Genomic DNA, 13130 nt, shown 5'->3' on the forward strand with positions numbered 1-13130 from the left:
GCTTTTTTTTTGCGGACAAAGGCTTTATTTCTCTTTGGGATGTACCTAGGAGTAGAATTTCCCTACATTTAACCTCTTTAGGAACTGGCATAATTTTTATGTGGCATGCTGTGTAACCTTCAGTAGTTTGCATATATGATCCCATACTTGTCTGTGCTGAGGAATGCGGTTGTCTTGTCTTCTACAGCTTTTCTAAATGTCTTTTTGGTTGACTATATTTCATTATGAATATAGGTTTTGTTTTTGAAAAATTTTCTCAACAGTGCTCTTGTATGCTTTATTTTCAGAATTCTTTCAAACTTGGAAGTGTCTGCCTATTGCCTTAACACTTCAGAAGTAAACTAGACTGGATAAATTTTCTTTCTCTCAGAAATCTATGGACAGAGTTCCTTTATTTTATGCCATTGAATACTGTGAAGGACTCTGAGGCCATAATGATTTTTTTTCACCTTGTATGTGACTTGCTTTTTCTGTCTGAATACTCGAAGGAACAATTATCCTTAAAGGTCACTAATTTAACAAGAATGTACCTGAATGTTGTTCATTAGGTATTACTTTTTCTGGAAATAGAAGTGATGTGATAAAAGGTATATACACATTTTATAAGTTGTTAAAATTTTTGCAAATGTGGTCTGAATTTCTGCTCTCAGTCTCTCTATCTGAGCAAGGCAGTGTTTTTAACTCTTTGGCGTTTGAATTTTTCAACCCATTTTATCACATGTATTTCTTTTCAGGTAATTCATTACATTGAAATTTTACGTTTAATCAAAGCACCCTGAAGCCTTCATAGTTAGAAAGGATTGCTGTAAGTTTCTCGTTCCAAAAAATTCTTGAGTCACTGGAGTTAGTTTCTTCATTTTGTCGGCATCGACTAGTACAGCTGTCTGAGAAATCACAGCTGCCCAGAGTGCATTAAATAATCAAAGGTGCATGTAGGCAATAAATAACTTTGCAGAAGTGAGACTCTTCAACTGGAAAAAGATATTGACTAGTGATTTGGTTAATTTCTCTTTCATTTGACAGAGTTCTCTTCCATTTGGCAGACTACATATAAACCATTTAAAAAAGTGAGGATCAATTCCATTTCAACAGATAATAAAATAATGTGACTTTGTTAGCTCCACTATGCTTGATAATTCTCTATTATAACATTTTTATTTTAACTTTTATATTTTAGTTTATCTTATTGGGTTTATCTTTTTCAATTTCACTTTTTTGTGCCCTCTTTCTCTTCCTCTTTTTCTTCTTCTTCCTCTTCTCTTGTCTCTGTTTTTCCGCTTTTCTTCCCTCTTTCCACTTGTGGGAAAGAGCAAGAGAGCAATGAACAAAATAGAGAAAAAATATCGGTATTCTTGGAGCTTATATTCTCTTGGAGAGAGAGAGAGAGAGAGACAATAATCAATTGAAATATATGGTACAGTAGAAGCTGGTAAGAGCTATGAAGAAAACAAAGTTGAGGCAGGAGTGGGGTAATTTTAAATAGGATGATCATTTAAAGCTCAGGAAGAAGGTGGCATTTGAATAAAGATTTGAAGAAAACAGGAATGCAAGGCACATGTCTACCTTTGGAAGAGTACTCTACACAGAGGGAAAGGCCAGATAAACCACACAGAAATGGGGTGTAGATGGTATACTCATGGAGCAGCCACATGGTCCAAGTGTTTGGAGCAGAGTGGGCAAGAAAGAGAGTGGTAGAAGTCAGAGGGAAACCTGGTGGTCAGATCATGAAAGATTTTGAAAATCCATTTTCAATCTGAATGAAATTGGAGAACATTAGAGACTTTTGAGAAGATGAGTGATATGATCTAACTCAGGTTTTAGTGAGATTAAATAGGGAAAGCTCAAAGCAAGGAAACCATTTAGGGGACCATATCACCAACCCAGCTGAGAAATTATGGTAGCTTGAGCCATGGGTGCAATGTTGAGAGTTGTGGTGTGGGTAGAGTTTAAAGGAAAACCAGTAAAATTTCCTGATGAATTGTTGTAGTTTGCGAAAGGAAAAGTCAAAAATAACACTAAGGTGTTTGATCTAATCAATTAGAGGGAAAGAACTTGCATTAATTGAAATGGGGGAGATTGCTGCTGGGGTCAAGGAGTTGTAGAGAAATATAAAGAGCCCAGTTTTAGGACATATTAAGGTTGAGATGTCATTAAACATTCAGGAAGAGATGTGGAGTTGTCAGTTTTCAGCATATTTAAAGCCACAAGACGGAACAGCAGGAGTTATTGTGGATGAAGAAATAACAACAGGGCTTTGGGGCAATTAAGTATGGATAAATTGACGAGGTGAAGAGGAAGCAAGAAAGAAGACTGAGAATATATCACCTATGAGAAAAGAAGAGTGTGGGTATCCTGGACTCCAAGTGAAGAACGTGTTTCAAGGAGGAGAGAGCAATCAACTGTGTTAAATGTTGTTAGCTTAAGTAAGATAAAACTGAGAACTGATAATGGCTTTAGCAATGTGGATGTTATAGCGACCTTGATGATGGTTTGTTTTGTCAAGTGTTTGGGGATAAAAGCCTGAGATAGATTCAAGGAATAGCGGGAGGAAAAAAATGTGGGAAAATGTAATGGTAAATGGAGGAGAAAGTATGATGACGAGAGTGGGGTTTCTGAGATGAGAGAATTAATAGCATGTCTTTGTTAGTAAGAGAGATCCAGTAAATAAATCCTTGCATTGTGGACGGTTAATTCATTCTGACAGGAGAAAATGCAGAACACAGGTGATGTTGCAGGAAGGTGAACAGGTGTGGTGGTGGGTGCTTAGAGGAGGTCACTTCTGTCTTCTGCTCTTTTCTTAGAGATTACTAGAGAAGTTAAAGAATGAGAAATGAGATGTATTATTGGGGAGAGGAAGTGTGAAGTAATCCTCTAAGAGCATGGGACAGTGAAGGCATGAGGGAAGTATAGTGTGATTGCAGAGGAGCATTGAGTGTGCACAGTTGGCCTCATATTACAGCACGTGTACTTACCTGTAGTGTTCTTTAAAACCCGATGTTTATACACAGTCCCACATAAGGATTTGTAACTAAGTTCTGTATGCAGGTATCAGGCAATAAGTATATTATGAATAATTTACTAGTTTTTATTTTCAATTATTTTGGTCTAATACTTTAATTAATATTTAAATATATTTTCTATACATGGAAAAATATTCAACATGCCAGATTACAAACGGGCTGTAACAGACCAGTGTATAGATGTGCCTACTTAAAAACAGTAATGTTTATACTGTAAAGACTATAAGTGTGCAAATGCAGGAAGTTATTAAGAACCCTTCTACTTACTGTTAATTGCCGAGTTAAAATAATTTTTTAAAAGACAATAATCTGAATATCAAGTGACTTTTGACTTTAACCGTATAAATAAAGGAATCGCACTTTTGTTAGTAAATGGCCAATAAAAAGCTCAAAATGCTGATTGGGCACTTAATTATTTTGTTTTGCTGAAATCAGAATCGCTCTATCTCATGCTTTTTGGATAAATGAATTTGGTCCTCTTCTCTGATAAATAACTGGACTCAAATTTTATTGCATGATCATGTGTGTTCATGGAGGTCATCAATCTTGGATTGACTAGATTTACCTTGAATTTATAATATGTTCTCCTTTTATATTAAATGATCGTCATTTGTTAATTCAGAATAGGTTACTTCAAATAGAATAAGGATGTTACGCTTGGAAGGCTCTCTCGTCTGATGCCCAACTCCACACCTCTTTGTTGTCACTCTGACCTTCATAGGAATGACTGAGGGATGATGCAGTGGCAAACTTAGATAAGTGTTAGTCATCTCATTTACTATTTTATATATTCTCATATCCAGACTAAAAATAATGGGATGTTGCTCCAAAATTCTGTTCTTCCAGTTTCTCTAAAATAAAATTATATGTGTGTATGTCTTTGAATAATTAAATACAGAAGTCTATTTCTTTGCTATTAATATCAAAACAGTTTTGTGCAAAACTAGTATAAGACTAATGACAAGAAAGATCTTCTTCAGTGATAGTTTGTAAGATCTTTTGATTATAAAAACAAGTTCTGCTCTGCCTTCATAAGAGGAATTTTCACTTTCCATTTGCCACATCTCTCTTACTGTATGTGCATGTGTGGGGGTGGTTGGGGATGTTTATGGAAACATCTATGAACAGCTTTGTTCTCTTTTATATTGCTCTGCAAACCACAAGCTATAATTATCTCCAGCCAGATTTTATTTTCTTCATTTTTATTTTGCTTATATTGATTCCTTATTGAGGTTAATAAATAGTTGAAAACAATAATAGATGTGCTAAAAAGAGGAACCAGTGAATTATGAAACCAATACATAGGTTATTGTGTTCTGATAATATAACATATAATTTAATCTTATTATTTTATTTCTGTTAAAATCTATATTTTTCAGCTTATTTTAAAATAATTCATGTGTTTAGAAGATGCATTGATTACTAAAATATTCTTCACATCAGCATTTCAACATTTAAAGCATTTTTACTTTTAAGAAAAGGCTTGTTGGAATTTTATATGCATATAAAATTTCCTATAGGGCTAGGAAATCTAAAAATCTAAAGATTTTTTAGACTTGACATCGAAAGCACAATCCCTAAAAGGCTAAATTGATAAATGAGACTTTATCAAAATGAAATTTTACTTTGTGAAAGCTTCCATTAGAGGAAGAAAAGTCAGGCTACAGACTGGTCAAAAAACAGTTGCAAACCACCTATCTGAGAAAGGACTAGTATATAGAATATATGAAGAATCCTCAAAAGTTGACAGTTAAAAACACAATTAAAATATGGGTGTTACGTACTAAATTGTTTTCCCAAAATTTATGTTGAAGCCCTAACCCCAATGTGACTATATCTGAAGACAGGGCCTTTAAGGAGATCACTAAGGTAAATGAGGTTGTAAGGGTGGTGCCCTAATTCAATAGGACCAGTGTCCTTATAAGAAAGAGACACCAGAGACCCCACTCTCTGTGCTTACTCAGAGGAAAGACCATGTAAGGTCACAGGATGAAGGCAGTCATCTGCAAGCCAGGAAGAGAGGTCTCACAAGAAACCAATCCTACCAGCACCTTGATCTTTGACTTTTAGCCTCCAGCACTGTGAGAAATAAATGTGTTTTTTAAGCCACCTGACCTGTGAGATTCTGTTATGGCAGCCTGGGCAGACTAACACAATGGACAAAAGACGTGGAGGGAGGTTCAACCAAAGAAGGTATACAGATGGCAAGAAAGCACATGAAATGATACCCAGCATCATCAACCACTAGGCAAATGCATATTACATCCTCAATGAGACACCACTTTACACCTCTCAAAAGGACTAAGATTAAAAAAAAAATAGTGCCAACACAAAATACTGGCCAGTATATTGAGAAATTGGATCACTCATACACTGCTGGTAGGAATGTCAAATAACAAAACCACACTAGAAAACCGTTTAGTAGTTTCTTTTTGTTAATTTTCTATTTTACTTTAAGTTCTGGGATACATGTGCAGAATGTGCAGATTTGTCACATAGGTGTATATGTGCCACAGTCGTTGGCTGCACGTATCAACCCGTCATCTAGGTTTTAAGCCCCGCATCCATTAGGTATTTGTCTTAATGCTCTCCCTCCCCTTGTCCCCCACCCCCCAACAGGCCCCAATGTGTGATGTTCCCCTCCCTGTGTCCATGTATTCTCATTATTTAACTCCCACTTACAAGTGATAACGTGTGGTGTTTGGTTTTCTGTTTCTGTGTTAGTGTGCTGAGACTGATGGTTTCCAGATTCATCCACGTCCCTGCAAAGGAAATTAACTCATTCTTTTTCAAGGCTGCATAGTATTCTGTGGTGTAGATGCGCTACATTTTCTTCACCCAGTCTATCATTGATGGGCATTTGGGTGGGTTCCAAGTCTTTGCTATTGTAAATAGTGCTGCAATAAACATACATGTGCAAATGATTTATAATTCTTTGGGTGTATGCCCAGTAATGGCATTGCTGGGTCAAATGGTATTTCTGGTTCCAGATCCTTGAGGAATCACCACACTGTCTTCCACAATGGTTTGCAACTCTCATACAATCCAGTGTTTGTACTCTTGGGCATTTTCCCCAGGGAACTGGCAACTTATGTTCACAAAATATTTGTACACAGATGTTGACAAAAGCTTTATTGGTAGTAGCTGAAAGCTACGTAGGTGTCCTTCTGCAGGTAGATGGTTAAATAAATTTTAATATATCCATACCATGGAATACTACTCAGCAGTAGAAAGAGATGAACTATTGATACAGAAAACAATATGAGTAAATCTTCAAAGAGTAATTCTGGGCCAGAAGTGGTGGCTCACGCCTGTAATCCCAGCACTTTGGGAGGCCAAGGTGGGTGGATCACCTGAGGTCAGGAGTTCAAGACCAGCCTGGCCAACATGGTGAAACCCTGTCTCTACTAAAAACACAAAAATTAGCCAGGCATAGTGGTGTGCACCTGTAATCCCAGCTACTCAGGAGGCTGAGGCAGGAGAATCGCTTGAACCCAGGAGGCGGAGGTTGCAGTGGCCAATATTGCACCATTGCATTCCATCCTGGGTGAGAGCAAGAATCTGTCAAAAACAAAAATGAGTAATTCTGATTTTTTTAAAAAGTAAGCCAATCTCAAAAGACTGCATGTTTTATGCTTTTATTTGAGAGCATTCTTGAAATGACAAAATTATAGAAATGAGGAACTGATTAGTTGTGCCAGGAGGTTAAAGAAGGGGTAAGGAGGGAGGAAAGCGGGTTTAGCTGTGCGCGGGAAGGATGAAGAATACTGTGGCAATAGAAATGTTCTGCATCTTAGCATCAGTGTCACTATCCTGGTTTTGACATCCTACTGTTGTTTTGTAAGGTATGATGATGGGGGAAACTAGATAAAGGGTGCATGGAATCTTTCTGTGTTATTTCTTACACCTGTGTAAGAATCTACAAACATTTGGAAATAAACATTTTAATTAAATCCATATTTCTGGCTTATTTCTTTATGATTATTAAGCATTCAGAAAGACTCATTTGAATAGTGAATGATTCCTTGCTTTGGCATTTGTATATTTCATTTTATTTTGCTTTTAAGAAAGGTAGTGTTAGCATGTTATATGCATTTTGATTTTAAAAGTACAATGTATTACCTTGAAAAACAATGTGTTTTTTTAAATACTGTTCTTTTATAAACAGCTTTATTGATATCAAATTCATATATTGCACAATTCAGTAATATAAAGTGTGCTATTCAATGGCTTTTAGTATATCTACATTGTGTAACAATGACCACACCAATTTTAGAACATGGTCATTACCCTGAGAAGAAACCTTACCCCTCTGAGCCACTGCTCTCCCTCAATCGCTCCATCTCCCTAACCCTGGGAAACCACAAATCTACTTTGTCTCCATAAGTCTGTTTTTTTCAAAAAGGAATTCTATAAATGTTTAGCAAAATAATTATTTTTAAAAGTACTTTTAGTCCTAGCATAGTACTAAGTTAATTTTCCTAAATTGACTTCATTTTTAACTTTCTATATGAAATTCAATACTTAGTACATCTTCCTCTTTTACGTGAATGACTATATGGATTTATTCTTTTATATAATTTACTTTATTCTGGTAAGACAAAAGGTAGGGTTTCTAGAAAATTATTATTTTATTTATTTATTATTTTTTGATGCAGAGTCTCATTCTGTCATCCAGGCTGGAGTGCAGATGCGTAATCTGGGCTGACTGCAACCTCAGACTCCCAGGCTCAAGTGATTCTCCTGCCTCAGCCTCCTAAGTAGTGGGGGTTACAGGCATCTGCCACAATGCCTGGCTAATTTTTTGCTTTTTTAGTAGAGACAGGGTTTCACCATGTTGGTCAGACTGGTCTCGAACTCCTGACCTCAAGTGATCTGCCCACCTCAGCCCCCAAAAGTGCTGGGATTACAGGCATGAGCTACCATGCCTGGCCTAAAAAATTATTCTGAAATCTCTAGTACCCTATATTGAATTGAATTGACAATGATGTAGTTTAGAGAATTTTATTTTTACTTTTTTATGATTGTTATTTAAATTTTTTCTAGATACATAATACTTATGCATATTTATGGGGTACGTGTGATATTTTGTTACATGCATAGAATGTGCATGCATAGAATTACATGCATAGAATGTGTAATGATCCAGTCAGGGGACTTAGGATATCCATCACCTTGAGCATTTATCATTTCTGGGAGTTGGGAACATTTGAGTCCTTTCTCCTAGCTATTTTGAAATACAAACGACAATGTTCTTAACTGTAATCACCCCAGTCTGCTATTGAACATGAAGCTTATTCCTTCTATCTAACTGGAATTTTGTATTCATTGCCCAATCTCTCTTCCTCTTTTCCCCCTCCGCCATTTCCTGCCTCTGGTTACTATCATTCTCCTCTCCCCCTCCATGAGATTAGGGAATTTTAAACCACCTAATCCATAGAATGCTGTCTTCAAAAGCCTGCAGCTCCTGCTGCTGCCTGCCTGCTGAGCTCTGTTTCCTCCCTCTCTTTGCCCTTCCTTTCTCTGAGGTGGCCCAGATTCTGGTGGGTGTCTCTTAGCACAGCGGGTAAAGGGCTGGAATACCACATGCCATTAACATTATTTGATCATGGAAATATTGGCCTTTGCTTTCTTTATAATTGTTTTGAATTAGCAGCAATTTCTTAACCCAATAAAACTTCCTTACCTCATTTTCTACCTTTCGTGAATGTATAAAATGAGGTCTCCTAACTAAATGAAATAGACATTATTATGTATATGAGAGTGCTGAATATGCCTAAAGTAATAAATTGGTTTCATTGCTATAAAGGCATTCATGTACAGATAGCAGCAATTCAAAGAATTGTTCATCTGGTTCAAGCACTTCCTTGAAGCCTTCTATATGATGCTTTATTGAGTTAGTTATGATATAATATGAAAAAAATAAATGTTATGTCATAATATTACCTAATGTAAACCTTTAAGTAATTATGAATGTTCCTCTTTCTAATCAGACAAAATAAGATTTAATAACATTCCATAATGTGAAGTTTATTTTTATGTTAATATATAACATTTAAACAAAAAGGCATCTAATTCCTTCTGAAAACAGATCAGCTAAGAACTTCTAAGAATGCAAATGTGTTGTTATCCCTGACTTGATATTTTACATTTTCTTGCATTTATTTTGTCCTAGAGATCCAAAGGTCTAGTACAGGAATAGCTGTAAAAGGGACAAAAGGAATAGGCTTGATGTGACTCTGATAATATATGGTTTCATTTGACTCTGGGAGGAAAAACTTAAAAGTAGATTATTAGTTGAATAAATTCAGCTCTAAAATTGTCCACACACAAGCTGAGAATTGACTTTTGAATCAGATCCACAAGAAAAACAAACAAAAATAGAAGCATTATTTGGTCTAGAATTTATACAAAGTAAATTAAAATTTAAGAAACACGTATAAGCAAAGTCAAGTTTGTGATTTTTAACTCTGTATCTTGGTATCTGTTCTCTGCTAACATAACAAACTGTTGTTTTGAAATTGCTGTTTTCCAACATCAGAGGATCAACACATCTTTCTTCCAGGAAGGTAATTTAAATAGAATTTTATCCATGTAGGGAAGGTGTGTAGAGGCAGTTGCTTAAAACTAAGGATGTATATTTGTATTTGATGTGCAGAGAACTTGCTAGTGGCAGCAGACAATACAGAGTTTGTTTCTCTGATTTTACTCATCAACCACCTGTATCCAGTCGGATTTCACTCCTGTCAGCTCATGCTGTTGCATTTATATTTGATTTTCCATAGTTTTTGCTATATATGGTTCACAATATTTTTTCAAAAGGAAAGTTGTAGATATGAAAAAAGGAGTGAGAAAGTAAAGATAAGTGGTATTTGTGCAGCAATTATAATTAACTTTATAGTCTACATTTTTTTCAGATCTCTTAATTTATATCCCAACCTTTTCAACATTTTCTGCCCATTTTGAACATTTGTAAACATTTTGAGAACACTTTTAACTTGCTGTCATCTACTTCATTCTTATTGGCAAAGTAAGAGATAATTTTGAATAAAAAGAGCATTTTCATGAGAATATCAGCTTGGACAGATTAAGTTGTATGTTTGTTGGTTTGTAATTAGATGAGACTATTTAGAATGCCGGTCTCAGTTTAGAAAATCACAAGGCCCATTAAAGAAAACAGTTTATATAACTCTGTGAAGTGTGTGTGTTAGAAGTGTTAGAACAAAAAATACTGTGAGCTTCTCTGGGGTTTTTGTTTAAAGCAGGTAAGTGTTTTAATTTTGAAGTTATAAAAGATTGCCTATTTATCAATGTTTGGTAGATCATATAATATCACTTTGGTGGAGGATATACTATTGAGGCTGAGGATATTTGTTCCATATAAAATATAACATTTAGACCATTTCTGTAATGATCATTCTTCCTCTCTATTGGAAAAAATCCAGGATTTCCATTCCTGTAAAATCTCTTATGATATACTCATATCTTGTATACTACATAGTTGACAGAAAAAAAGAGCAGATTTGTATAATAACATTTTAAATAGCAAAAATCCTAAAAATAGAACATGTAATTGTCATTCATTTTATTTCATGAATTTGTTTTCTTTCTGAATTTTTTTTCTTTTTTTTTCACAAAACAGGATCATTTTGGAATTCAGCTTCCTTTGATACCGAGGCTTCATATCTTCATTTTCCTACCTTCCACGGAGAACTTAGCGCGGATGTATCTTTCTTTTTTAAGACAACAGCTTCATCTGGGGTATTTTTAGAGAACTTGGGGATTACTGATTTTATACGGATAGAGCTTCGCTGTAAGTCTCCTTTTCCAGAGAAGTGTATGAGATTCTATCATTTAGTAGTAAATCTTTTAACTGATTTTTAAACTACTCATGTGTCTACTTTATCATCTGATTCTTTTCATTGCACCCCTTTGAAAAACTCAATAATATTAACTTATCCTGTTTGTAAGAAAATAATTTGATACTTAACATGTGATAATTTGGGAAAATAACTGGTAGTTTCTTGTACCAATTTAAATGCAGTTTTAATTCCAGTTAATTAAAACTAAAACACAATTTTTTAGTTAATTACAAATTACTTAACCACTCATTTTGATATACTTCTAAGCTGCTCTTATCTTAATATCAAATGTGTATAGCATACCTTAAAAATTATGTAAACTTTGAGTTACTGTAACAATTATTTTTACATACAATGCCAGTTGCTATTTAGTTTCCTTGCCTTGGATAAATAGCTTTACTTTTTATCAATAGGAAAAATTAGCTCTGAGGAGGACTATCTTAGAATACCATTTTTTTTCCAAAAATGTGAATGTATTTAACTGTCTCATTTCACATCAGAAGACCTAGCTCTGTGTCAGTGTCATGAGTTTCAAACAATAGCATTGAAACCATCTATGTTCGTTATCTTTCTATTCAGCGATTGTTACGCTGTAGTGCTGTTACTAAGTATACTGGAGACTTGGCACTTCACCATAGGAACTCACTAGAACAATCTTTTTGTGTAATATTTCCAGCTCCGACAGTAGTGACTTTTTCATTTGATGTGGGGAATGGGCCTTTTGAAATCTCAGTGCAGTCACCCACCCACTTCAACGACAACCAGTGGCACCATGTGAGGGTTGAAAGGAACGTGAAGGAGGCCTCCCTTCAAGTGGATCAGCTGACGCCAAAGACACAGCCCGCCCCCGCTGATGGGCATGTCCTGTTACAGCTCAACAGTCAGCTCTTCGTGGGTAAGTTCTCTTTTTAAGCAATCATTTAATTGTATGATATATGTTCAGAAATGGCCCAAGATAAAATAATACCAACTATAAAAACAAGGATAATAACAACAAGCAATAATAACAAATCACCATGGATTCACAAGCTGTGTCCAAATGCTTCATTTCTTCTGCATAATCAGCCTGTGAAATGGGTGTTATCCGTATTTTACAGATGAGATAGCTGATCTTCCAGGGTTGACTTGCCTACAGAAATTCATCTCATAAATGAGATTCAGATTTGTGTTTAAGTAATTCCTATTTGCCTGCCTGCCTGCCTGCCTCCCTCCCTCCCTTCTTTCTCTCTTCGTTTCCTTTCCTTTCCTTTCCTTTCTTTCCTTTTTTCTTTTCTTTTCTTTTCTTTCTTGACAGAGTCTTGCTCTGTCACCCAGGCTGGAGTGTAATAGTGCGATCTCGGCTCACTGCAACCTCCGCCCCCAGGGTTCTAGCAATTCTCCTACCTCAGCCTCCCGAGTAGCTGGGATTACAGGTACCGACCACTACGCCTGGCTAATTTGTTTGTATTTTTAGTAGAAATGGGGTTTTGCCATGTTGGCCAGGCTGGTCTTGAACTCCTGAGCTCAGGTGATCCACCTGCCTCAGCCTCCCAGAGTACTAGGAAGACAGGTGTGAGCCACTGCACCCAGCCTTACCTGCTTTCTTAATATTACAGGTTACATGATTGGTTTCAGCTTATTTATTTATTCTCTTAGTGTTTTATTATGATACCAGGAATGTTTATCTCTGTTCTCAGAATTGTTGAGGAAGCCTTCTTTGATGAGGAAATCATCCAGCCGATGCCAAACATTGAACACTCCCCCGACCCCCTGCCCCACCAACCACCACATTGAAAACAGGCCAATAGCAAAAAGAAAAGAAAACAAAACAGATACCCAGTGTGTATAGAATTCATGTTTGACAGTTTCACCAGTTCCTCTGCTATTTTCCCTCATTTTGCCCATTTTTTTTTCTGATATTTTCTGGTCACCTTCTTAATATTTATATCAGAATGTTGTTCCTTTATTTCCTAAATCCATTCATGTGGCATTTATAGGTTTGATAGTGGAATCCTTCTGGATGTGTTTGTTTTACTTTGAATCTTTGCTAATTAGCTTGTAGAAGTTATGGACCATGAATTATCTCTTACTTGATCACTTCTCATATATTTTAACATAAATGAAGACATAAAACACTATAAAGCAGAATAAATGATAAGTTATTAGAAATTGCACTTCAAGGCCAGGCATGATGTAGTCCTAGCACTTTTGGAGACCAAGGTAGGAAGATTGCTTGGGGCCAGGTGTTTGAGACCAGCCTGGGAAACAC

At 35.9% G+C, this 13130-nt stretch overlaps 1 protein-coding gene across 3 annotated transcripts in view; it reads left to right on the top strand.

Moving 5' to 3' along the window:
- Positions 1–13130, top strand: part of CNTNAP4 (contactin associated protein family member 4) — a 281020-nt gene that overhangs the window by 233888 nt on the left and 34002 nt on the right. For all 3 annotated transcript variants that reach the window (XM_055366612.2, XM_004058016.5, XM_019012821.4), the window contains 2 exons: positions 10663–10833; positions 11559–11777. In XM_055366612.2, the coding sequence (XP_055222587.2) occupies positions 10663–10833; positions 11559–11777 (390 nt within the window). The remainder of the gene's footprint in view (positions 1–10662; positions 10834–11558; positions 11778–13130) is intronic.

This window comes from Gorilla gorilla, chromosome 18 (genome assembly GCF_029281585.2).
Source record: "Gorilla gorilla gorilla isolate KB3781 chromosome 18, NHGRI_mGorGor1-v2.1_pri, whole genome shotgun sequence".
Classification (NCBI taxonomy): Eukaryota; Metazoa; Chordata; class Mammalia; order Primates; family Hominidae; genus Gorilla; species Gorilla gorilla.